This window comes from Mobula birostris, chromosome 3 (genome assembly GCF_030028105.1).
Source record: "Mobula birostris isolate sMobBir1 chromosome 3, sMobBir1.hap1, whole genome shotgun sequence".
NCBI lineage: Eukaryota > Metazoa > Chordata > Chondrichthyes > Myliobatiformes > Myliobatidae > Mobula > Mobula birostris.
The window spans coordinates 217,052,728-217,080,307 of NC_092372.1; the positions used below are offsets into that span (position 1 = coordinate 217,052,728).

Sequence of the window (27,580 nt, forward strand, 5' to 3'; positions counted from 1 at the left end):
ATAAATTGGACAGATACATGGATGGGAGGTGTATGGAGGGATATGGTCTGTGTGCAGGTCAGTGGGACTAGGCAGAAAATGGTTCGGCACAGCCAAGAAGGGCCAAAGGGCCTGTTTCTGTGCTGTAGTTTCTGTGGTTCTATGGTTCTATCCTCCAGGACATGACTTCTTCTCATTGCTACCTCTAAGGAGGGGCTACAGGAGCCTGAAGACGCACACTCCAAGTTTTAGGAACGGTTTCTTCTCCAAAGCCATCCGGTTTTTGAAAGGACAATAAACCCATGTACACTATTTCAATAATATATTTTCTTGCTGTCTTTTGGCATGACTTACTTAATTATATATATTTCTTATTGTAAATTACAGCTTTTAAAAATGTGTATTGCATTATACTGCTGCTGCAAAACAACAAATTTCACAACATATGCCAGTGATATTAAATCTGACTCAGTCAGTTCTTTATTCCTCTCCATCGATGCTGGGTGACCTGCTGACTTCATTCAACATTTTGTACGTGTGTTACTCTGCAGTTCCGGCATCTGCAGAATCTCTTGTGTTTATGTTTTCGCTCTATTATCTTCCGTGATTGGCGAGCCAGTGGCCAGACTCATTCCATGGGGAAAATCAGGTAAAAATACCGATAAAATGACACCATCCCACCCCATTTCCCCTAACGAATCATCTAGTAGACACATTTCCCACAGCAGGTTATCTTCAAAAGGTGATGCCTCAAAAGGCAGTATCCATCATTGAGGACTCCCATCACCCAGGATATGACCTCATCAAGAAGGTGGTATAGGAGCCTGAAGACACACACTGAATGTTTTAGGAACATCTTTTTCCCCTCCACCATCAGATTTATAAATGGACAACGTTAACAACCTCAGCCATTTTTTTGCTGTCTTTTCCCACTACTTATTTAATTGAATTATATATCTTATTATAAATTAGCTTTTAAAAATTGTGTATTGTAATGTTCTGCTGCCACAAAACAACGTATTTCATGACATATGATAGTGACATAAACCTAATTCAGATTCCATGGCCTGATCCGAGAAGAAAGGTGTTTTTCCGATGTGAAAGGTTCGACCCAACTGCAGGTAAAGAGCAAAGAAGACACACAGATTTTGTTTCAATTTAAAGCGGCACTCTTTCATTAATTCGTGATAGAAGCATTCCTATCTCGATTTACGTAACGCATAATAAATAAAACAGAAAAAAAAATGAGACGTTCGAAGGGGTTCATCTCTTTGTTGATGAAATGCAGCCGAGGAGTTAATGCCTTCGGCCTTTGCCTGGGTGACTGGGTCGGGTCTCTGTTTTGCAGATGAACATCACGTAAACTCCTTGAAGGCAGCAGAGGTGAGTTAGGCGGACACTCTGAAGTCACCAACATTCCCAGCAATAAACAATACACAGAAAGGAAAGAAAGAACATGGAATAACTTAAAAAAAAACAGGTTGCATAAAAACTGTGCAATCTCAGCAACACGAGTCAAATGTTTTCCATCTGTCTTTTGTTTTTGGTTTGGTTTTGGTTTCACATCAGTTGGCGGGGGAGGGAAGCCAGTCCATTTCCCGCCTGCTTGGAGTCTCTTTGCGGCTAACTTTCTGTCCCCACCCCACGGTGAGCAGCCAACTCGGGAGAAAGGACAAGTCCAAGCCGTTAACATCGCTCCCTGCCACCCCCATGTCCCTCGCACACCCCCACCACCTCCTCCTCCTCAGACGCTGGTTCTCGGTCGGCGCTGTCGTGCCTGGAGGCTTCGGGGGAGGCGGGCTTGGTGTGCCGGGCCACCCTCGGCGTCGGTGGTCTGTGGCAGCATAAGAGCTGTCCTGAACCAAGGTGAGCGGTTCTGTTGGTGCAGCTGCAGGAGAAGGGGCCTGAAGTTCAAGGGGGCAGGGCCTTCAATCCTGGTGCAAAAACCAACGTTTATATGCTTCGGATAGAAAAATATCAAATATAATAATAAATTTATGAAAGACCCATAACATATGCAATAAGTGTTACATTTGCTACAGAAATTGTGATAATTGTTAATGCAAGGTCATACATATCCAGCAAGAGACACACCATTATATTATCTCAAATAAATGCATACGGCCATCACTAATCGCACGCAAGTAGTGATAGCGTTGTGTTTTGTTTCCTGATCCCAGCCCACAACATTATCGATATCACCGCCACAGTCCCGTGTGGCTCCTTCCTTGTTAATATAAAGCTCAAAGCAAAACTTGGCAGAGCCAAGGTCAAAGGTCAAACACGTCCCTTAAGCCTGAACTTTCAACGAAGTGAAAAAAAAGCTTTAATTTTTTCCTCTCCTTATCTTCCATGACAAGCATGTCGACCGTGCATGTGTAAACAAGACATTGTTGAAAGCATTTGTTGTTACACCACAGACTCCCTGTCTCTGTCGAGGCGTCTGATCGAGTCACTTAATTCATGGGTTCCGAGGTCAGTTACTTTCACCACAATGTTCTCACTGGCGGCCCTGGTGACGCTGTTGTAGGACGGTGGAGAGGAGGAGGAGGACATTGTCTCTGACCTCTCCAGTTCGGGGCTGAAGTTCTCCCTGATCATGACAGCGATCAGCCCTTCTCTTTCCGGGGCCTCCTCCACAATAACGTTCACATCGCTGGTCCGGTGGCGGTACATAAAAGACGCCTGGCGGACCGAGCGGCGCAGCAGGTGACTCCTGTACGCCCGCTGGATGACAATAGCGGACACCTCCTCCTGCTTCCTCCGAAGGGTAGTAGTAATGGGCTCGTAGGAGATCTTGGAGGGGTTGGCCGCCATAAACTTCTCCTCCATCTGCAGCTTGAGGGCATCCATCTCACCCGACTCCCCCAGCACCCTCTTGGTGAAGGCGAAGAGGATGTCGAGGCAGTGGATCCGGTCCCCACTCACCATGGGCAGGTCCATGGCGATGAGTTTGAGTTTGTTGGGCTTGGCCACACGGAGGGGCTCTTTCAGGGCATCTGCAAAGTCAGACAGCGCCGAGTACTCAATGAACTGTGTCGCCTCAGAGTCAAACTTCTCCCACACCTCATAGAACATCTCGAAGTCGTCCTCGCTGAGAGGTTCTGAGCTCTCCTCGGTGGCCACGCTGAAGTTTTCCAGGATAATGGCGATGTACATGTTGACCACAATGAGAAAGGAGATGATGATGTAGCTGACGAAGAAGAAAATCCCCACCGACTGGTTGCCGCAGTCTCCCTTGACGCTCGTGCCCTGGTTCTCCTTCAAAGGGTCACAGTCCGGGCTCTCGGTGTTCAGGATGGGGCTGAGTAGGCCGTCCCAGCCTGCGGACGTTGTAATCTGGAAGAGGCAGATCATGCTGTTGCCGAAGGTCTCGAAGTTGAACATGTCGTCAATGCCGTCCTCCTTCCTCACGTAGGCGAAGTTGGCCATGCCGAAGATGGCATAGATGAACATGACCAGGAACAGGAGGAGGCCGATGTTGAACAGTGCTGGCAGTGACATCATTAAGGCGAACAGCAAAGTCCTGATCCCCTTGGCCCCTCGGATGAGCCGGAGAATCCGACCGATGCGTGCCAGGCGGATGACTCTGAAGAGCGTTGGGGACACAAAGTACTTCTCAATGAGGTCCGAGAGCACGATACCTGTGGGGGGAGATCGAAACCAGTCCTAATCATTCCCATCACACCACCATCAGCATCAAACACAACAGCATGGAGGGCCGTGTAAGGGGATATGAGGCCCAGAAGCTGACAGATTAGTTCATGAGGTTTATTGGTACTAAGATGTACTGTAGATGAGCTTCATTTGTCACATGTACATTGAAGCATTCGGTGAAATGCATCACTTGCATCAATGACCCACACAGTCTGAATGTACAGATTGGTGGGGGGGCAGCCCACACATTTTGCCACGCTTCTGGTGCCAACATAACATGCTCACAACTGACTAACCTTAAAGCGTACATCCTTGAAATGTGGGAGGAAACTGCAGCTCCTGATTAAACCTACGGGGTCTGTGGTACAATGTACAAAGACCTTACGGTCAGCAGCAGGAACTGAACTGCAATCTTACAGCTGGTGTTGTAAAGCATTACGCTGACCACTACACCGCCCTGCTGGCTTACTAATGACACAAGTACCAAGACAGAGTGAAAACAGACTTTTGGTTTGCATTCCCACCAGGCAGGTCATGCCTTACCGAAGTACAGTGAGGTAGAAATAGGAAAATGGGATGCAGAATATAGTGTTGTAGGCACAGAGAAGGTGCAATGGATGATCAGAACTTAGAACCATACAGCACAGTATAGGCGCTTTAAACCACAATGTCGTGGCCACCTTTTAGTCTACTCTAAGGTCAATCTAACTGTTCCCTTCCACATAACCCTCCATTTCCTTTTCATTCATGTGCCTGTGTAAGTGTCTCTTAAATGTTCCTCATGTGTCTGCCTGTACCACCACTACTGGCAGCTCGTTCCATGCACTCGTCACTCTCTTTGTCGTGGTCGGCGACTGAACAGCAGCAGGCATCCAAGTTTCGGCACTCCAATTCACTGGAGAGTGGTTAGCTGCCGCTGTCCCTTTAAGACTCAGACGGTTAATTATTGCCTGCCACACTCCTTCATGGAAAGTCTGTACTTAAAAGCCACGTGCTGAGCATTCTGTGCTCAATGGTAGGAGTTCCATTTCTAGTACTACTACTAGTGATTTTGCCTTTTGGTGTCGTCTTGTTTATTCTGAGTCTGAGTTAACTCTGGACCTTATTCTACACTTGGCTCCGGTTCAATCATTTTTTAATCTAGCAGAGGATATAGAATCTTAAGATTTTCACAGGCCTTTTTTTCCCAGGGTGGTAACGGCTAATCCCAGAGAGTATCCTTTTGAAGTGAGTGGAGGAAGTGTAAGGGGTATGCTTTTTTACACAGAGGGTGAAGGGCCTGGAATAGATTTCCAGGGGTGGCGGTTACATTAAGGGCATTTAGAAACTCATAGATGGGCATATGGATTAAAGAAAAATGGAGGGTTAAGCTTTCTTGTCACATTTTATGTAAAAAAAACTTACTTCTAACATCCCACCCCCCCAAAGTTCCCTCCAATCACCTTAAAATTATGGCTGCTCACATTAGCCATTTCTGCCCTGAGGAAGAGTCTTAAATTGCAGGAGCCACGACAAGGTAGACTGGGAGATCGAGTTAAACTGCAGTGAATGAGAGGTCCTTTCAAGAGCTTGATAACAGTGAGATAGAAACTGTCCTTGAGCCTGGTGGTATGTGATCTCAAGTTTTTGTATCTTCTGCCCATCCAGAGAGGGAGAAGAGAGAATATCCGGGGTGGGAGGAATCCTTGATTGTTTTGGTTGTTTCCATGTTTTGATGGACTTGTGGCAAATAAATAAAGCTACTCTTTGTATCTGGAACCTACCAGAGGAGGTGGAGGAGAGAATACTATTATTGTGTTTAAGAGGCTTTTAGACAGACACTTAAGTGGGCAAGGCTTGGAGGCACCAGGTTCCCAGCTCTCACATGTGGCTCCAAGACGTGTTTGCATGCAACAGTGGCCACGCTCTGCTACACTGCTTTGACAGGCGGGCTAAACCAGGTGAGGATAGCCGGCGGGCATCATACCCCATTGAGAGGGGGACACGCCTGGCCTAGCATGAGAAGTCATCTCTGCCGGACTGCGCAGATGAGACCTACAGTGAGACCTAATAGCGAATGGTATGCTGGCATTTATAGCGAGAGGATTCGAGTACAGGAGCAGGGAGGTACTACTGCAGTTGTACAAGGCCTTGGTGAGACCACACCTGGAGTATTGTGTACAGTTTTGGTCCCCTAATCTGAGGAAAGACATCCTTGCCATAGAGGGAGTACAAAGAAGGTTCACCAGATTGATTCCTGGGATGGCAGGACTTTCATATGAAGAAAGACTGGATGAACTGGGCTTGTGCTCATTGGAATTTAGAAGATTGAGGGGGGATCTGATTGAAACGTATAAGATCCTAAAGGGATTGGACAGGCTAGATGCAGGAAGATTGTTCCCGATGTTGGGGAAGTCCAGAACGAGGGGCCACAGTTTGAGGATAGAGGGGAAGCCTTTTAGGACCGAGATTAGGAAAAACTTCTTCACACAGAGAGTGGTGAATCTGTGGAATTCTCTGCCACAGGAAACAGTTGAGGCCAGTTCATTGGCTATATTTAAGAGGGAGTTAGATATGGCCCTTGTGGCTATGGGGGTCAGGGGGTATGGAGGGAAGGCTGGGGCGGGGTTCTGAGTTGGATGATCAGCCATGATCATAATAAATGGCGGTGCAGTCTCGAAGGGCCGAATGGCCTACTCCTGCACCTATTTTCTATGTTTCTATGAAGCACGGTGGTGGCTGCATCATACTGTGGGGATGCTTCACTTGCAGCAGGCCCTGGAAGGCTTGTGTAGTTAGAGGGTAAAATGAATGCAGCAAAATACAGGGAAATCCAGGAGGAAAACCTGATACAGTTTGCAAGAAAACTGTGACTTGGGAGAAGATTTGTTTTCTAGCAAAATAGTGACCCCAAAGCTACACAGGAATGGCTTAAAAAACAACAAAATTAATGTCCTGGAGTGGCCAAGTCAGAGTCCAGACCTCAATCTAACCGAGAATTTGTGGCTGTTCTTGAAAAGTGCTGTTCACTCATGATCCCCATGCAATCTGACAGAGCTAGAGCAGTTTTGGAAAGAAGAATGGAGAAAAATTGCAGTGTCCAGATGTGCAAAGCTGATAAGACCTATCCGTACTGACTCAAGGCTGTAATTGCTGCCAAAAGTGCATCTACTAAATATTGACTTGAAGGGGGTGAATACTCAATCAATTATTTTATGTTTAACAATTGGAATGAATTTAGACCAATTTGTAGAAATTTGTTTTCACTTTGACATGAAAGAGTTGTTTCTGTTGATCAGTGTCAAAAAAGCCAGATGAAATACACTGTGATTCAATGTTGTAAAACAATAACACATGAAAACTTCCAAGGGCAGTGAATAGTTTTTATAGGCACTATAAGCAGACCCTTTCAGCCGGATTTATCTATACAGGGAGTTGGGGATAGAGGGAGCAAGAATAATACCAGTCTAGGCTAATCCCATTTGCCTGTCTTAAACCTGTACTTCTCTATACCTTTCCCATTCATGTTCCTTTAAATGTTGTAATGGTATCTGCCTCCACTACTTCCTCTGGCATCGAATTGCAGATAGCCTTCCAAAGAGGGCGAATACTTTTTATAAGCACTATACATTCACTAGCTTCAGAGTCTCTCTGGTGATTTTGTTCATGTCACAACAGGAATGTGAGTGTTGCTGAGGATGAGGATATCATTATCATTATGCGCCATGTGCTATGACGTGGGCGATCATGGTCTTATCCATAACCATGATTCCTTGGCAAATTTTACTACAGAAGTGGTTTGCCATTGCCTTCTGGGCAGTGTCTTTACAAGACAGGTGACCCTAGCCATTATCAATACTCATCAGAGATTGTCTGGTGTCAGTGTGGTTGTGTAACCAGATCTTATGATGTGCACCAGCTGCTCATACGACCATCCACTACCTGTTCCGGTGGCTTCAAGTGACCCTGATCAGGGGGCTAAGCAGGTGCAACACCTTGACCGAGGGTGATCCGCAGACTAGCAGAGGGAAGGAGCACCTTACATCTGCTTTGATAGAGGTGTATCTCCACCCCACCACCCCTTATGAGGATATAGACAAATGGAATGTGGGAACTACAGGGCTCAATATGGGAAAAATTGAGGTCGTTCATTGAGGGAGGAAACATCAGAGATTTCAGCTGCAAGAATCTGGAGGAGTACTCAACTTCCTGGAGGAACACAGTGGCGAAAATGGACATTCAATATTTGGGGTCAACTTCCTTCACCTGGTCATAGACCCGCCTGTGCCAACGAGATGAAGAGCTTTCACTGCAGTTCAGATCTGAAATGTCAGCTGACAATTTTCCTCCAGAAATCCTGAGCATTTTTAAATTGTGAGAGTTTGGGAAATGTTGTTATACAAAGGAATTTGGCTGTCCTTGTATGCAAGTACTTGGAGTATTGTGTTCATTTCTAGACACCTCATTCATTATAGGAAGGATGTGGAAACTTCAGAGAGGGTGCAGAGGAGATTTACCAGGATGTTCCCTGGATTAGAGAGCAGGGTTTATGAGGATAGGTTGAGCAGGCTTGGGCTTTTCTCTTTGAAGTGCGGGAGGATGAAAGGTAACTTAATGGAGGTGTACAAGATGATAAAAGGAATAGATTGAATGGCTAGCCAGAGACTTTTTGCGAAATGGCTAATATGAGGGGGCATAATTTTGAGGTAATTGAAGGAAAATTGTAGGGGGTGTGTCAGAGGTAAGTTTTTTTTACACAGAATGGTTGCTGCGTGGAATGCACTGTCTGTGTTGGTGGCAGAAGCAGATACGTTAGGAGCATTTAGAACATAAGAGCAGGGTTAGGCCATTTGGCCTATTGAGACTGCTCTGCCAGTCAATCACAGCTGATTTAATATTCCTCTCATCCCCATTCTCCAACCTTCTCATAATCTTTGTCACCATTACTAATCAAGAATCTATCCACCTCCGCTTTAAATATATCCAATGACTTGGCCTCCACAGCCATCTGTAATTGAAAGTAATTGAAATCCAATGTCCAGATGCATCATGCAATTAGGAAAAAGCAAATCTTAGAAACATAGAAAGCCTGCAGCACAATACAGGCCCTTCGGCCCACAAAGCTGTGCCAAACATGTCCTTATTATAGAAATTGCCTGGGGTTACTTTTAGTTCCTTGTAGTCAAAATCTTGAGCATGTTCACCTCCTATCAGTGAGTGATGCATTCCAAAATAATGTTTGATTCCCATTGTGTGCTGGGAACTAGATCAAAATTAGAGTAGAACCCCCTTCATCTCATTGGCACAGCTGGCTTTGTGGCCAAAACCCAACTTACTCCAATTACTTTTATCTGTCAGTGATTGTGCTGCTTGTGAGGAAGTTATGTTTGAAGTTTTCTGATTTCCATTTGACTAATGCAAATGATAATGCGTTTCAGGTGCTCTCTAAATACGACAGAGAGGGAAAAGCCTTTATATTTACCAAATATAAAAGACAGGTTTGATGTGTTAATTTGTTGAAGCCAATTTGCGTGTGAAAAGATAAAGGTGTAATTATTCCCTGTGAGGATACATTTCTGCTTCCAATAACAATAATGCAATGGCAGTATCTGTGCTGGTGCCATCATGCTCAGGAGGAGGCTTATGACACCAAATCAAATTTGGGGTGCCTAAACATCCTCCTAAAAACAAGAGGGCATTACTGGTCAGGGATACTATTACAGCTACAGAAAGGGTGGGTAATGTAGCAGGATCCTCTTTTGAGTCAGTATGGGTAAAGTCAGGAACAGGAAGGGAGCAGTTACTCTATTGGGGGTATTCTATAGGCCCCCTGGTAGCCGCAGAGATACCGAATAGCAGATTGGAAGGCAGATTTTGGAAAGGTGCAAAAATAACAGGGTTGTTATCATGGGTGACTTTAACTCCCCTAATATTGATTGGCACCTGATTAGTTCCCATGGTTTAGATGGGGCAGAGTTTGTTAAGTGTGTTCAGGACGGATTCCTGTCACAGTATGTGGACAGGCCGACCAGGGGGAATCCCATACTAGATCTAGTACTAGGTAATGAACCGGGTCAGGTCACAGATCTCTCAGTGGGTGAGCATCTGGGGGACAGTGACCACCGTTCCCTGGCCTTTAGCATTATCATGGAAAAGGATCGAATTAAAGAGAACAGGAAAAGTTTTAATTGGGGAAGGGCAAATTATGAGGCTATAAGGCTAGAACTTGCGGGTGTGATTTGGGATGATGTTTTTGCAGGGAAATGTACTATGGACATGTGGTCGATGTTTAGGGATCTCTTGCAGGATGTTAGCGATAAATTTGTCCCGGTGAGGAAGATAAAGAATGGTAGGGTGAAGGAACCATGGGTGACAAGTGACAAGGATGTAACTAGTAGAGTGGATAGGGGAGAACCAGTGGATGTGGTATATTTGGATTTTCAAAAGGCTTTTGACAAGGTCCCATACAGGAGATTAGTGTGCAAACTTAAAGCACACGGTATTGGGGGTAAGGTATTGATGTGGATAGAGAATTGGTTGGCAGACAGGAAGCAACGAGTGGGAATAAACGGGACCTTTTCAGAATGGCAGGCAGTGACTAGTGGGGTACCGCAAGGCTCAGTGCTGGGACCCCAGTTGTTTACAATATATATTAATGACTTGGATGAGGGAATTAAATGCAGCATCTCCAAGTTTGCGGATGACACGAAGCTGGGCGGCAGTGTTAGCTGTGAGGAGGATGCTAAGAGGATGCAGGGTGACTTGGATAGGTTAGGTGAGTGGGCAAATTCATGGCAGATGCAATTTAATGTGGATAAATATGAAGTTATCCACTTTGGTGGCAAAAACAGGAAAACAGATTATTATCTGAATGGTGGCCGATTAGGAAAAGGGGAGGTGCAACGAGATCTGGGTGTCATTATACACCAGTCATTGAAAGTGGGCATGTAGGTACAGCAGGCGGTGAAAAAGGCGAATGGTATGCTGGCATTTATAGCAAGAGGATTCAAGTACAGGAGTAGGGAGGTACTACTGCTGTTGTACAAGGCCTTGGTGAGACCACACCTGGAGTATTGTGTGAAGTTTTGGTCCCCTAATCTGAGGAAAGACATCCTTGCCATAGAAGGAGTACAAAGAAGGTTCACCAGATTGATTCCTGGGATGGCAGGACTTTCATATGTTGAAAGACTGGATGAACTTGGCTTATACTCGTTGGAATTTAGAAGATTGAGGGAGGATCTGATTGAAACGTATAAGATCCTAAAGGAATTGGACAGGCTAGATGCAGGAAGATTGTTCCCGATGTTGGGGAAGTCCAGAACGAGAGGTCACAGTTTGAGGATAAAGGGGAAGCCTTTTAGGACCGAGATTAAGAAAAACTTCTTCACACAGAGAGTGGTGAATCTGTGGAATTCTCTGCCACAGGAAACAGTTGAGGCCAGTTCATTGGCTATATTTAAAAGGGAGTTAGATATGGCCCTTGTGGCTAAAGGGATTGGGGGTATGGAGGGAAGGCTGGTACAGGGTTCTGAGTTGGATGATCAGCCATGATCATACTGAATGGCGGTGCAGGCTCGAAGGGCCGAATGGCCTACTTCTGCACCTATTTTCTATGTTTCTATGTTTCTAAGTGAGGTGGAAAATCTGGTCAGGTGGAAGAAGGCAGCATACATGAGGTTTAGGAAGCAAGGATCAGATGGGTCCATTGAGGAATATAGGGAAGCAAGAAAGAAGCTTAAGAAGGGGATGAGGAGAGCAAGAAGGGGGCATGAGAAGTCCTTGGCGAGTAGGGTAAAGGAGAATCCCAAGGCGTTCTTCAATTATGTGAAGAACAAAAGGATGACAGGCGTGAAGATAGGACCGATTAGAGATAAAGATGGGAAGATGTGCCTGGAGGGTGTGGAAGTGAGCAAGGTCCTCAATGAATACTTCTCTTCGGTATTCACCAATGAGAGGGAACTTGATGACGGTAAGGACAATATGAGTGAAGTTGATGTTCTGGAGCATGTTGATATTAAGGGAGAGGAAGTGTTGGAGTTGTTAAAATACATTAGGACCGATAAGTCCCAGGGGCCTGACGGAATATTCCCCAGGCTGCTCCACGAGGCGAGGGAAGAGATTGCTGAGCCTCTGGCTAGGATCTTTATGTCTTCGTTGTCCACGAGAATGGTACCGGAGGATTGGAGGGAGGCGAATGTTGTCTCTTTGTTCAAAAAAGGTAGTAGGGAGAGTCCGGGTAATTATAGACCAGTGAGCCTTGCGTCTGCGGTGGGAAAGCTGTTGGAAAAGATTCTTAGAGATAAGATCTGTGGGCATTTAGAGAATCATGGTCTGATCAGGGACGGTCTAACAAGCCTGATAGAGTTCTTTGAGGAGGTGACCAGGCATATAGATGAGGGTAGTGCATTGGATGTGATCTACATGGATTTTAGTAAGGCATTTGACAAGGTTCCACATGGTAGGCTTATTCAGAAAGTCAGAAGGCATGGGATCCTGGGAAGTTTGGCCAAGTGGATTCAGAATTGGCTTGCCTGCAGAAAGCAGAGGCTCGTGGTGAAGGGAGTACATTCCGATTGGAGGGTTGTGGCTAGTGGTGTCCCACAGGGATCGGTTCAGGGACCTCTACTTTTTGTGATTTTTATTAACAACCTAGATGTGGGGGTAGAAGGGTGTGTTGGCAAGTTTGCAGACGACACAAAGGTTGGTGGTGTTGTGGATAGTGTAGAGGATTGTCGAAGATTGCAGAGAGACATTGATAAGATGCAGAAGTGGGCTGAGAAGTGGCAGATGGAGTTCAACCCGGAGAAGTGTGAGGTGGTACACTTTGGAAGGACAAACTCCAAGGCAGAGTACAAAGTAAATGGCAGGATACTTGGAAGTGTGGAGGAGCAGAGGGATCTGGGGGTACATCTCCATAGATCCCTGAAAGTTGCCTCACAGGTAGATAGGGTAGTTAAGAAAGCTTTCATAAGTCGAGGGATAGAGTTTAAGAGTCGCGGGGTAATGATGCAGCACTATATAACTCTGGTTAGGCCACACTTGGAGTACTGTGTCCAGTTCTGGTCACCTCACTATAGGAAGGGTACAGAGGAGATTTACCAGGATGCTGCCTGGTTTAGAGAGTAGGCATTATGATCAGAGATTACGGGAGCTAGGGCTTTACTCTCTGGAGAGAAAGAGGGTGAGAGGAGACATGATAGAGATATACAAGATATTAAGAGGAATAGATAGAGTGGACAGCCAGCGCCTCTTCCCCAGGGCACCACTGCTCAATACAAGTGGACATGGCTTTAAGGTAAGGGGTGGGAAGTTCAAGGGGGATATTAGAGGAAGGTTTTTACTCAGAGAGTGGTTGGTGCGTGGAATGCACTGCCTAAGTCAGTGGTGGGCCTGTACTGTGCTGTACTGTTCTATGTTCTTTGAAAAGTTATGGAGAGAAGGCGGGTGAATGGGGTTGAGAGGGAAATGGATCAGCCATGATGAAACGGCAGAGCAGACTTGATGGGCCAAATGGCCTAATTCTGCTCCAATTTCTTGTGGTGTTGTGGTCTTTCAGTACGGATTTGGAAAGGTACTACTTCGTCAATAATGCACATGGCAAACACCATGTACAGTTCTGGAATGACGTCTTCAAGCTGGAAAGGGTGTAGAAAAGATCCACCGAGACATGACTGAGCTAAAGTGGTTCAGTTATAAGAAGTAGCTGGTTAAGCTGGGGCTTTTCCCTCTGGAGCATTGGAGGGGGAAGAGTGGCATCAAAGGGATTTATTAAATAATGAGGGACATAAAACTGTATGATGTAAGAGCAGGATTAGGCCATTTAGCCCATCGAGTGGTCAAACACTCATTATGGCTGATTTATTTTCCCTTTCCATCCCATTCTCTTGACTTCTCACCATAACCTTTGATGCCCTTACTAATCAAGAACCTATCAACCTCGACTTTAAATATACCCAATGATTTGGCCTCCACAGCTGTCCGTGGCAATGAATTCCACAGATTCATCAATAATTAGACGGTTGCCCCCCTTTTCCCAGGGTCGGGGACAGAAAAAGGGTCTTCAGTCCATCATATCTTTGCTAATCTGCAGTAAAGTTGTTTGCCTGGATTCGGGCCATATACTACAGTGTTGATTTGGCCTTATCCCCTCAGATTAGCAACGATTTCTTCATAAAAGAGAACCAAGAGCAAGCGGTCCTTTCCACACCAGGAACCAAGGATTCAGTGGGCGATGGTCAGTGATGGTCTAACAGGCTGGTGGGTGGTTCAGAGAAGCCTGATCTGCTCCTGTCGTCTTGTGGGTGAGTCGATTTAATTTGATCTTCCATGTCCTCAATGGATCAGGTCAAACTTAAACAGATTACTCAGCCTTAACATGAGTTTTAGTCAGCATTAGTTTCTGTCCCAAAAACACAGATCAGCAAAACAAATCTTGTTAAGTTCTCTGCTACCTATTCAACTATTGGTGGCCAGTCTATTGGGTACCCTCTGCACCTAATAAAGTGGCCACTGAGTGTATGTTTGTGGTCTTCTGCTGCTGTAGCCCATCCAGTTCAAGGTTTGACATGTTGTGCATTTAGAGAAGCTCTTCTCCACTGCACCATTATTACACGTGCTTTTTGAATTACTATCGCTTTGCTGTCAGCTTGAACCAGTCTAGCCATTCTCTCTGACCCTCCTCATTAACAAGGTGTTTTCACCCACAGACTGCTGCTCACTGGATGTTTTTTTTGTACTCTCTGTAAGAACTAGAAAAACCCAGGAGATCTGCAGTTTCTGAGATACTCAAACCACTCCGTCTGATACCAACAATTATTCCACGGTTAAAGTCACTTTTCCTCCCCATTCTGATGTTTGGTCCAAACAACAACTGAATCACTTGACCATGTCTTCATGCTTTCATGAATTGAGTTGCTGCCACATGATTGGCTGATTAAATATTTGCATTAACGAGCAGGTGTACATAATAGAGTGGCCACTGAGAAAGGGGAAAGCTACGATGGCACTTAACAATGACTCCTTCAAGCTCGTTGCAGAAACAGCTTAACTTCTATCTTTTGAGGTCTCTCTTTTTCCTTTTCAGGGTGGATAGGATTCTGTCAGAGACCCTGACCTGGAGTTACAGTCAGACTTTGGTTCCTTGTGATGGTGGGACCCACTCCCAGGGACTCATGACCAGCTGCTTTTCAAAATCTCAAGGACACAGCCTAGAAGACGAGCACGCCTTCGGAGTTCCAAGGCTTCGTGACCCTGAGGATGAGTCGTTTCTAAGCTGGTGCTGCTGACTGAAGAGCGGTGGGAGAAAACGGAACACCGGGAACAGAGGATCGGCTGTCGGCTCTGTACTCGGTGGATACCTTTGTTGTGATTCTCAAGTCAGAGAACTCGGGGGGTGGGGGGGGAAGCAATACAACAGGCTTTATCATCACAAATCAAAGAGTTTTGTCATTTCTTCTCTCACTGTGAAAGGGGACAGCTCTGTCCCTTTATTGGGGAGAGAGAGAGCCTGTGGTATGTTAAATTATCGGGTGAATGATTAGTTTTTGGTGTACTGCAGATCATGGTCTTTCTTGGGGGTTTTGCTATTGCTTGCTTGGAGGGTGGAGTGTGCTGATAATTTTTTTGCTGAAGTGGGGGAGGGTCATTGCTTTGCTGCTGCTTGTGTGTGGGAGGGGGGAGGGGGGGGCTTTGGGATCTAACATTTTTACTGTCCCTCATTCTTTGGGACACTCTTCTCTTTTCACAGATGTCTGTGAAGAACCAAGAATTTCAGGATGCATATTGTATACATTTCTCTGATATTAAATGGAACTATTGAGCTATTGAACTGAGCGTCCATATTTTGTTCATTTTATCTTCAAGTGGCTGCATTTTTTTTTCAGACCCTGCTTTAAGTCAACTGCTTTAATGCACAAGATTTGAAAAAAAAAGAATCTATCCACAAACAATACCTGGAGCAGTAGGGAGAGCGAGGGGGAATGGGACATAGCTGGATTATTCTTAAATGAAGCCACTAGACAGTGTAATCATTCTGTGAAGTTGAAGGTCATAGAGAAAACGTTTGGGCAATGGGCTCATTAAGCTTAAAGGTATGATTATAGGATTCTTCAACAGAAAAGGATAGAAAAATAGAGGGCTATGTAGGAGGGATTGATCTTAGAGTAGGTTAAAAAATTGGCACACTATCATGGGTTGAATGGTGTGTACTGTGCTGTTTTTAAAAAAAAATGTGGTTGGACAGACTTGGGTTGTGCTTCCTAGAATATTGAAGGCTGAGGAGGAGACCGGATAGAGGATTTTAAATTGATATGAGGTGTCGAGAGCGTACTTTTCCCTAGTGTGGAAATATCAAACACCAGAGGACATGCCTTAAGGTTAAAAGGGAGAACAAATAAATTCTTGGGCTTCCAGCCAGGTACAGGTGTTGATTTTAACTGATGTTTCATTGACAAACTCTGCCAACTTCATCAGGGATGATGCCTTAGGCACGTCTATTCTGGTGGTATTTATACCCCCATCGTCCATCCCTCCTGATTGGTTAGTCCTCATTCAATTAGGTTGACGGGGGTATAAATACCACCAGTCTAGACATGCCCAGGCATCATCCCTGATGAAGATAGCAGAGCTTGTCAATGAAACGTCAGTTAAAATCGATACTGTACCCGGTCAGAAGCCCGCAAAGAGTTTATTCATCATATATTCCGGGAAAGCAGTAGATCCTTTTCTTAAAGGGGAGAAGTTTAAAAGTAATGTGAGAAGAAGTGGTTGGAATAAGTTACCAGGGGTGGTGATGAAAGCAGTTGGTTTGGTGAGGCTTCTAGATAGAGCTATAGAACACTGCAGTACAGAAACAGGCCTTTCAATCCAGCCAGTGCATGCCAAGCTAGTATTCTCCCTGTCCTTCACCGGGACCATAGTCGTCTAAACCCCTCCCATCCATGTATCTATCCAAACTTCTCTTAGACATGAGAAGTTTATAAAAGGAATAGAACAATATGGCTGATACCCTCTGAGAGACAGCATGATCCTATCTGGAAAATCAGTGGACTTCTTAGCAAATCATTTGAGATGGATATATTGGCTCAAACTCCAGAATTAAATTATTGGCCAGCACAGTGCCAATGACCTGGGTTCAATTCCACTGCTGTCTGTAAGCAGTTTTAATGTTCTTCCTGTGACCACATATGTTTCCTCCCAAATTAGGTTAATTGTATGGAATTGATCTGGAAGGGCCTGATACTGTGTTGTATTCCTAAATCTAAATCCAAAATGTGCACTCTCAAGTTTAAGGAAGGGATGAAAAGAAAAGTGGCTTATGATCAGCCTTTCTAGTGAGCAGTTTACAATAACTATAATAAGTAGGATTTAAAATTAGAATACCACATATTTCAGAACATGGTGCATAAAACCCATAAGGGGCTCCGGTTCGTAATGGAGTTTTATCTCTAAATAAGCAAATACACTCAGTGGCCACTTTATTAGGTACAGGAGTGCAACCCGTTGTAGCCTGTACATTTCACGGTTTGATGTATTTATGCAGTCAGAGATGCTATTCTGCACACCACTGGTGTAACGCATAGTTCTGTGGGTTATTATCACCTTCCTGTCAGATTGAACCAGTCCAGCCATTCTCCTCTGACCTCTCTCATTAACAAAACGGTTTCACTCCTAGAACTGCTTTCCACTGGATGTGGTTTGTTTCTCTTGCACCATTCTTTGTAAATTGTAGAGACTGTTGCATGTAAAAATTCCAGGAGACTTTCTGACTACTCAAACCAGCCCATCTGGCACCAACAATCATTCCACGGTCAAAGTTACTTAGATCACATTTCTTCCCCCATTCCGATGTTTGTTCTGAATAATAACTGAACCGCTTGACCGTGCCTACATGCTTTTATGCATCGAGTTGCTGCCACATGATTGGCTGATTAGATATTTACACTAACAAGTGGGGGGGGGTACAGGTGTACCTAATAAAGTGGCCACTGAGTGTAAATCCCTTATTATCCCTGATTCTGATTCTATTCATCAGAAAAATGGCAACAATGAAGGGAGCTTTGGTCTTGCAGCTCATGTGGAAGATGCCATTAGAGGACTTCGTACGTCGGATGGATGACCCAATATGGGAACATCAGAAGGTTTCATGAACTCAAAGTCAGCCTAAAACTAAGAATGGTGGGCTGAGTGGAGGCATGTTGGACCCGAACGCACAGAGAATTGGGCGAAGAATTAATCCCGAGCCCAGTTCATACCCACCAATAATGGAGAGGATCACCACCACAAAATCAAATATGTTCCAGCCAATCGTGAAGAAGTAGTGCCGCAGAGCGATGATCTTCAGCGCGCACTCGGAGGTGAAGATGGCAATGAAAATGACGTTGATAATGAAGAGGATCCTCTCCATGTAGGGGTCCATGTCATCCGTCTCCACCATCATTGTCACCATGTTAAGGCAGATCAGGATCATGATGATGATGTCGAAGGCTTGCTTCATGACCAGGTCGAAGATCAGTCCTTGGAATTTATTCTGGAAAGTTGAAAGGAAGGACAAAGAGGGATGACAACTCAGCGATGTTACAGAGCAACAGACACAAAATGCTGGAGGAACTCAGCAGGTCAGGCAGCATCTATGGAGATGAATAAATAGTTGACGTTTCAGGCAGAGACCCAACACAATAAATATAAATGCATAAGATAGTTTACATATATAGATCGATTGTACACCTATTAAATAACACTAGGCACAGGAGTGTCTGTACATAAGGCGACTGACAGGAAGTGATAAAGTAGTGGTGGGGGGGTGGTTGGAGGTGTTGATCAGCCTTACTGCTTGGAGAAAGTAACTGTTTTTGAGTCTGGTGGTCCTGGCGTGGATGCTATGTAGCTTCCTCCCTGATGGGAGTGGGACAAACAGTCCATGGGTACAGTGGATGGGATCCTTCAGGATATTTACAAGGGATCCTGCAGATGCTGGAAATCCAGAGCAACACACACAAAATACTGATGGGATTCAGCAGGTCAGGCAGCATCTACGGAAATGAATAAACAGTTGACATTTTGGTTCGAGACCCTTCTTCAGGACCGGAAAGGAAGGGACAAGATGCCAGAATAAACAGGTGGGAGGAGGGGAAGGACGGCAAGGTAGAAGGTGATAGGTGAAGCCAGGTGGGTGGGGGAGGAGTGATGAAGTAAGAAGCTGGGAGGTGATAGGTGGAAAAGGTAAAGGGCTGGAGATAAAGGAATCTGATAAGAAAGGAGAGTGGAGCATGGGAAAAGGAAGGCGAGGGAGGGGATAGGCAGGTGAGGAGAAGAGGTAAGAGGCCAGAGTGGGAAAATGAAGAAGAGGAAAGAGGGAGGGGAAAATTACTGGGAGAAATCGATATTAATTCCATCAGGTTGGAGACGGCCCAGACGAAATATGAGTCATTGCTCCCCAAACCGGAGAGTGACGTCATCCTGGAGGAAGAGGAGATCATGGACCTACATGTTGGAACAGAAATAGCAATAGTAGTTCAAATGTTCAGCCACCGGGAAATTCCACTTATTGTGGATGATGCTGAGCTGCTCCACAAAGTGGTCTCCTTATCCACACTGAGTTTCAGCAAAGTAGAGGAAGCTGTTTTGGGAGCACTGGATACAGTGGATGACCCCAAAAGATTCACAGGTGAAGTGTTGCCTCACCTTGAAGGACTGTTTGGGGTCCCGAATGGAGATGAGGGAGGAGGTGACTGGACTAGTGTAACACTTGCAGGGATAAGTGCCAGGAGGAAGATTAGTGGGGAGGGACAAATGGACAAGGGAATCATGGAGGGAGTAATCCCTGTGGAAAGCGGAGCTGGGGGGAGGTAAAGATATGTTTGGTGGTAAGATCCCGTTGAAAATAGCAAAAGTTGCAGAGAATGATGTGTTGAATGCAGAGTCTCATGGAGTGGTAGGTGAGGACAAGAGGTCCTTATTAAGATTAATCTATCCCTACTGAGATGGTGGGAATACGGGATGAATGCAGATATCCTCGAAATGGAGGAGATGTGGATGAGGCCAGCATCAATGGTAGGAGGGAAACCCTGTTCTTTGACGAAGGAGGACATCTCTAAAGTCCAGGAAAGGAAAGCCTCATTCTGGGAATAAATGTGGAGACAAAGGAACTGAGAAAAGGGAGTGGCATTTTTACAGGAGATGGGGTGGCAAAAGATGTAGTCAAGACAGCTGTTGGAATTGGTGGGTTTATAAAAGGTAGATCCAGAGATGGAGGCAGAGAGATTGAGAAAGGGGAGGGAGGTCAGAAATGGACCATGTGAATTTAAGGGCAGGGTGGAAGTTGGAGGCAAAGATGATGAAATTGACAAGCTCAGCACAGGTGCATGAAGAAGCACTAATGCAGTTGTCAATTTAGTGCCGAAGATATTGCTGGCCTTTTTCCAGCACCCTTCTGTATGTATGTCCTTGATGGTGAGTAAGCTGTGCTGATCATGTATTGTGTAATTTTGATTACCCATTGTACAGCCTTCCTGTCCACTGCAGTACATCTTCTGTACCCAGCAGTGATGCAGCATGTTGGGATGCTCTCTACTGGGTATCTGTAGAAGATCATGATGTGCATAGTCCAGCTTTCTTCAGCCTCCTCAGAAAGTAGAAGCATTGGTGAACTACCTGTGTAGGATGTGTTCTGGGACCGTGAGAGGCTCTGCAAAATGTGCATTCTCAGGAGTCTGTACCTACCCCAAGATCAATCTCACATTTCCCTACCACGTAGCCCTACCATTTTTTTCGCATTCCTGTGCCCATCTAAGAGTTTCTTAAATGTCCCTAATGTGTCTGTCTCTATCACCACCCTATTACACATTCCATGCCTCTACCACTCTCGAAATAAAAAAACTTCCTCTGATATCACCTCTATACTTTCCTCTAAATACCTTAACACATCCAAATACACCTTGTATTACTCATTTCTGCCCTGGGAAAAGTCTCCGGCTATAACTCTACCTATGCCTTATATCATCTCGTACACCTCTATCAAATCACCTCTCATCCTTCTTTGTTCCAAAGAGAAAAGCCCTACTTCGCTCAACCAATCCTCATAAGACATGCTCTCTAATCCATGTAGTATCCTGGTAAATGTCCATGGCACCCTCTCTAATTGTCCACCTTGTTGTCCACCCGAGGAAAAACGTACTTGACCAGACAGGAATCACCTTCACGAACTACTCCTGTGAATGTAGAAGGCCCAGAGACACAGGCGGTTCTCTTATCAACCCTACTCAGACACTGTGCTCCTCATGGAGTTTAGCAGGGGATTTGCTGCAGTTTCCCTCAAGTTAAAGTGAAAATTCGTTCACTAATTGCATCAGGTCACCCTGCAAATTCATCAACCATTTTCATTTCAATGGAAGGCTGGCTTGGAGGGAGTGATGTTACATTTCAGGTAATTTATGGTTTTTAATACATTGGGACAAATGTAGATTGATCTTTTTAATAGATCGGGTGGATGTGGAGAGCATGTTTCCTATGGTGGGGGTATCTAGGACTATAGGACACAGCTTCAAAATTGAGGGGCGACCCTTTAGAACAGAGGTAAGGAGGAATTTTTTTTAGCCAGAGTGTCGTAAATCTGTGGAGTGCTCTGCCACAGACTGTGGTGGAGGCCAAGTCAGTGGGTATATTTAAGGCGGAAATTGATCATTTCCTGATTGGTCAGGACATCAAAGGATATGATGAGAAGGCAGGTGTATGGGGTGGAGTGGGATCTGGGATCAGCCATGATGGAATGGCGAAGCAGACTCCATGGGCTGAATGGCCTAAATCTGCTCCTATGTCTAATGGTTTATGGGAAAACCTAAATACTTAATTCTTAATTTAAACATGTTTAATTATTTTGCACATTTTGGAATTCTAGTGTATTTTTTAAAAGTTCCATATTTTAGCAAACTATTCAGTAGCCTGATTAATGTTTAATAGATTTTCTATATTTCTCAATGCTTGTGCCAAAGCCAGTGCCTTTTTCCAGCACAGAAATGGCTAATATGAAAGGACATAATTTTAAGGTGATTGGAGGAAAGTATAGAGGGGATGTCACAGACAGGTCTTTTACACAGAGATCGATGGGTGCTTGGAATGCGATGCCAGGAATGGTGGTAGAGGCAGGTAGATTGGAGACATTTAAGAGATTCTTAGATTGGCACATGGATGATTGAAAAATTGAAGGGCTATGCAGGAGAGAAGTGTTAGATCGATCTTAGAGTTGGTTAAAGGGTCAGCACAACATCATGGGTCGAAAGGCCTGTACAACGCTGTACTGTTCTATGTTCTATGTTGTGAATGTCAGAGACGATCAGAAATATTCAAAGCTATTGATGGATTTGACAGATGGTTTTGCTTTAGTATCAGGGCTCCTACCAATGGCCTTGGGATGGGTTTCTGTGGCTTCTTTGAACCCAGTTTTTTCATGGCGTTGTAGTATTTCTTCTGCTCCTCTGTCATGAAGATGTCCTGACCACCTAAGTACAGAGAAGAGACAGACACTGTTATTTTTCTTGAAGACGCTGTCAGTTTATTCTTGGAATTACTCTACTGCAGTCCATGTAACAGGAGAACTTGCACTACCCCCATACCACCTCTGTAATGCTTGTTACACAGGCGGAATCAGAAGATGGTTTGCAAGGATAGAATGCTGAGGTATTGGAGTACTTGAGCAGTATTGAGCCCTTTATCTAAGAAAAGATATGCTGGCAATGGAGAGGGTCCAGAGGAGGTTCACAAGAATGATTCCAGGAATGAAAGGGTTAAAATATGAGGAGAGCTTGATGGCTCTGGCCCTGTACTCACCGGAGTTTAGATGAATGAGGGGCATTTCATTGGAACCTACCGAATATTGAAGTGTAAGTGGAGAGGTTGTTTCCTATAACAAGGGAATCTAGGACCAGAGGACACAGCCTCAGATCATTACCACAGATGGCACTGGAAGCCAAGTCATTGGGTGTATTTAAGGCAGATGTCAATGGGTTCTTGATTAATCAAAATATCAAAGGTTATGGGGAGAAGGCAGGAGAATGGGGTTGAGAGAGATAATAAATCAGCCATGATTGAATGGCAGAGCAGACTCGATGGGCCAAATGGCCTAATTCTGCTCTGATGTCTTATGGTCTTATTATTGGGAGCTGGAGCGTCTGTGGGCTTGCACTGTTCACTCGATACTGACCAACAGAGTGCAGGCTGATGGAGAAACGGTGAAGAGCCTGGCAGCCCTGCTGAGCTGTCCAGTGGTGTTTGGTTCAATGAAATCATTAATTTGTGACCACCTACAGAAATGCTCCCTCTAATTTGTAATGACCAGTATGTACAAAAATCTTGTGCTTTGCAATTTTTTTTACCCAGTGACAACAACATGTGCACACTGAATAATTTCTTCAGTAAAAACAGTATAAATAAGCCGGTTCTAAAATCTACAGACAAATCATTGCAAACTCCACATTGTCAATTGTGTACAATTGTTAAATATACTTAACATGTCAGTGAGGTAGAGGGTGACAACCTTTCGTGTACAGTTTAAATTCCTTTGTGCACTAGTAGCAAAAGATGTGTGTCTGTGCACATACACACCTTAGAGGGAACAGGTCCTGCAGCTAAAGACTGTGGATGGCACCAGCAGGTTCACTGCTGCTGACTGTAAAACAACTCCTCATCAGTGTTGCTTCTGGCCGATCTTGCCTAAGCACTCACAACACTTGGAATATTGTGTTCAGTTTCGATCACCTCATCATAGGAAGAATGTGGAAACTATTGAGGGGGTGCAAAGGAGACTTACCAGGATGCTGCCTGAATTGGAGAGCATGTCTTATGGGGATAGGTTGAGTGAGCTGGGGCTTTTCACTTTGAAGTGAAGGAGGAGGTTTGATAGAAGTTTACAAGAGGTAGGTATGTTAGGGTGTTTTAGATAGGCAGATCGATAAAAGAAAGATGCAAGGTTATGTGGGAAGGAATGGTTAGATTGATCTTGAAGTAGGTTAAGAGGTCGATATAACATCGTGAGCTGAAGGGCCTGTACTGTCTTGTTCTGTTCTACGTTCTATGCTCTATTACTTGTGTGTTGTGCTGTAACCAGCACAGAATGTGCTCTGCAGCATATACAGGATACCCTTTCATCTACATCTCTTTCCAACAGTCAGACTTTAAGCTAAGCTATCTAGCCAACCCAAGGAAAACAAAAAACCGTTCAAGTTGAGATCTGGTACTTATCTTTTTCTTCTGCTGATTGAAGTTATCAATGATGACACCGATGAAGAGGTTCAAGGTGAAGAATGAGCCGAATATGATGAATATCACGAAGTAGACATACATGTATGCGTTGGTCTCATACTCGGGCTGCTCACCAATCTGGTCAGGGAAAAAGGTGTTAAAGGTTAGCAGGGCTTGGGGACAGAAGCAACTCAACAGTTGGTGTATTTAATATTTCAGTAATATTTGAGTAATCTTGTGTATATATTGTTCTTCTTTATTTAAATAATTCATTATGGGTTATAGGTATGAATACATAAATTGCATATGTCATCACATTATCATGCTCGCTTAAAGTAAAACACAAGGTTAGATTCATATTTCAGACTTCTGTGTCTTCCTTTGAAGTAGTTTAATGTTTTGAAGTTACAAATAGGATCAGCACATTCAGATCTGAAGAGGCCCTGTCCCCTGGGCAGTCCTGCATTGACAATGCTGGTGACTTGGCCATGGCCTTGTGGTCTAAATGCTGAGTTTATACCATAAGACCATGAGACATTGAAGCATAATGAGGCCATTCGGCTCATTGAGTCTGCTCCACTATTCCATCATGGATGATTTATTTTGCATGTATTCTCCTGCCTTCTCCCTGTAATAATTGACATCTCTACTAATCCAGAGCCTGCCAACCTCTGTTTTAAGTGTACCCAATGCCTTGGCCTCCATAGCCATTTGAGGCGATAAATTCCACAGATTCAACACCCTCTGACTACAGAAATTCCTCCTCATGTCTGTCCTAAAGGGACGTCCTTCTATTGTGAGGTTGTGCCCTCTGCACCTAGACTCCCCTCACTATATCAAACATCCTCTCCACCTCCACTCTATCTAGAACTTTCAATATTCGATAGGTTTCAATGAGATTCTGTCTCATTCTTCTAATTCCAGTGAGTACAGGCCTAGAGTCATCAAACAACAGGAATTCTGCAGATGCTGGAAATTCAAGCAACACACATCAAAGTTGCTGGTGAACGCAGCAGGCCAGGCAGCATCTGTAGGAAGAGGTGCAGTTGACGTTTCAGGCCGAGACCCTTCGTCAGGACTAACTGAAGGAAGAGTGAGAGTCATCAAACGCTTCTCATACATTAACCCTTCCATTTTCAGGATCATTCTCGTGAACCTCCTCTGGACCCTCTCTAATGCCAGCACATCCTTTCTTAGATATGGGGCTTAAAATTGCTCACAGTTCTCCAAATGTGAGCTGACCAATAGCTTATAAAGCGTCAGCATTACATTCTTGCTTTTATGTTCTAGTCCTCTTGAAATTGATGCTAACATCGCACCTGCCTTCCTTACCATTGACACAGACTGGAAATTAAACGACAGAATTCTGCACGTGAACTCTCAAATCCCTTTGCACACTCTTCGCTGATGCTGCCCCACTGTCAGAATTCATCCAGCATTTTGGTTTTGGCTTCAGATTGTAAGGATGTGGATGATTGGGAGAAGAACACACAGTACTCTTGTGGTGGCACAGTACTCTAGCAGTTAGCGTGACATTACAGTGCCAGTGATCTGAGTTCAATTCCCACTGCTGTGGGTTTCCTCCAGGTGCTCCAGTTTCCTCCCACATTCCAAAGGCGTGCGGGTTAATAGGTTACATGGCGCGGGCTTGTTGGGCTGGAAGGGGCTGTTACTATGCTGTATCTCTAAGTAATGAGAATCAGAAGAGCTTTACCAGGACATTGCTTGGAATATTAGGGAATATTTGCTACTTGGGACAGTGGAATTTTTTCTCTGGAGCATTGAAGGCTGAGAGGAGACCCACTAAAAGTAAATAAAGGTTATTAGAGGTCTAGACAGAGCACATACTGTCTTCTTTCCTGGGTGGAAATGGCAATTAGCAGAGGGAAAGTTTAAAGGAGATGTGTGGGGTTACTTTTTTACACAGAGAGTGGTGGGTGTCTGGCACATGCAGTCGGGCGTGGTGGAGGAGGCAGACGTGATAATGGCATTTAAGAGGCATTTAGACAGGTCATCCAGGAAATGGACGGTTCGGACTACGTACAGGCAGGCAGAGATATGTTAAATTAGCATCACGTTTGGCTCTTGGCAGCTCACTATTTTGCTCTTACCACACTGTTTTGTGCTCTTTTTGCACTACTCACTTTCTCTCATCGTCATCGTTGTTATGTGCTGTGTCGTATCATGTAGGCGATTACGATTGAAGGATAGTGCAGGGGGTAACCTGCAAATGCTGCCACACTTGCAGCACCCACGTAGCACGCCCACAAGGTACTCACCCTTTGGAACGTGGGAGGAAACTGGATCACCATCGTTATCATTATGTGCCGTTTCATTGATATAGGCAATTATGGTCTCATGACCATGATTGTTCTTGGCAACTTTCTTCTACAGAAGTGGTTTGCCATTGCCTTCTTCTGGGCAGTGTCTTTACAAGACGGGTGACCCCAGCCATTATCAATAACCTTCAGAGATTGGCTGCCTGGCATCAGTGGTCACATAACCAGGATTTGTGATCTGCACCAGCTGCTCGTACGACCATCCACCACCTGCTCCCATGGCTTCACGTGACTCTGATTGGGGGGGGGGGGGTTAAGCAGGTGCTACACTTTGCCCAAGGGTGACCTGCAGGCTAGCGGAGGGAAGGAGCGTCTCACACCTCCTTTAGTAGAGATGTATCTCCACCCTGCCACCCAATATTTTTTCTATATTTCTTATTCTAACTTTTAGTAACTTTCAATGTATTACGCTGTATTGCTGCTGCAAAACAACAAATTTCATGAAGATGTCAGTGATTAAAAAAAAACCTGATTCTGCTCTGCCTAGCACAGACATTGTGGGCCGAAAGGTCTGTTCCTTTGCTGTGCTGTTCTATGGTTTAGCTGCAGATTAATGTGCTTCACTGATTTAGAAATAGCAGCTAATCCCTCGCTGTGACTGTGTCAAAGCTTCCCACTCAGCAAACCGCCCTCCCACAGACCACAACTGTCTTCTGATCACCTTTGAAGCTGGTGCAGAACAACACAATGACAAATTTCTTACGTTTCTTGAGTCAACGGCCGCATACATTATCCCCATCCAGCCTTTGAAGGTTGCCTGGAAAAGAGGAAAGGGTGATTAAAGAGACTTCGATTGTACTTCCATTCCACCTCAGTCCTCAATCATCAGAAAACCAGACCTTCGTAAACCCTAGAAGTCGATCAGAAGTCGAGACTCGATGTCCAGAGTGGGCACAGCCTCAGAATAGATCCCTTTAGAATGAAGACGAGGAGGAACTTCTGTGTTGCTCTGCTGAGCATTCTGGGTTGCAATGTTGGCGCCAGAATGTGTGGCAACACTTGCAGGCTGCCCCCAGCACAGCCTTCGGTTGTGTTGCTTGTGAACACAAATAATGCATCTCATTGTATATTTTGATGTACAAGTGATAAATAAATGAATCTGAACCTGATGGGAGGGGAGGGGAGGGAACGTCGACTCAGACCATGAGAGGCCTGCATCGGGCATTTTCATGCCTTACAAGGTGCAGATTGGAAGTCTGTGTGGGGCGCCACTCCTCACAGAGACACTAGAGCAATGTGTGGTTAAGTGCCTTGCTCAAGGACACAAACACGCTGCCACAGCTGAGGCTCGAACTAGCGACCTTCAGATTACTAGACGAACGCCTTAACCACTTGGTCACGTGCCCGACACATCTCAATCAGAACAGGAACATAAAATACACTCTTAGTAGCCA

At 44.9% G+C, this 27,580-nt stretch overlaps 1 protein-coding gene across 4 annotated transcripts in view; it reads right to left on the reverse strand.

The window, feature by feature from the left end:
- Window positions 1-1,956: 1,956 nt before the first annotated feature.
- Window positions 1,957-27,580, reverse strand: part of scn5lab (sodium channel, voltage gated, type V-like, alpha b) — a 480,040-nt gene continuing 454,416 nt past the window's right edge. For all 4 annotated transcript variants that reach the window (XM_072254130.1, XM_072254129.1, XM_072254125.1 and 1 more), the window contains 5 exons: window positions 26,890-26,943; window positions 23,848-23,985; window positions 22,009-22,113; window positions 17,872-18,142; window positions 1,957-3,623 (listed from right to left, as the gene is read on the reverse strand). In XM_072254130.1, the coding sequence (XP_072110231.1) occupies window positions 2,389-3,623; window positions 17,872-18,142; window positions 22,009-22,113; window positions 23,848-23,985; window positions 26,890-26,943 (1,803 nt within the window). In that variant the 3' untranslated portion in view covers window positions 1,957-2,388. The remainder of the gene's footprint in view (window positions 3,624-17,871; window positions 18,143-22,008; window positions 22,114-23,847; window positions 23,986-26,889; window positions 26,944-27,580) is intronic.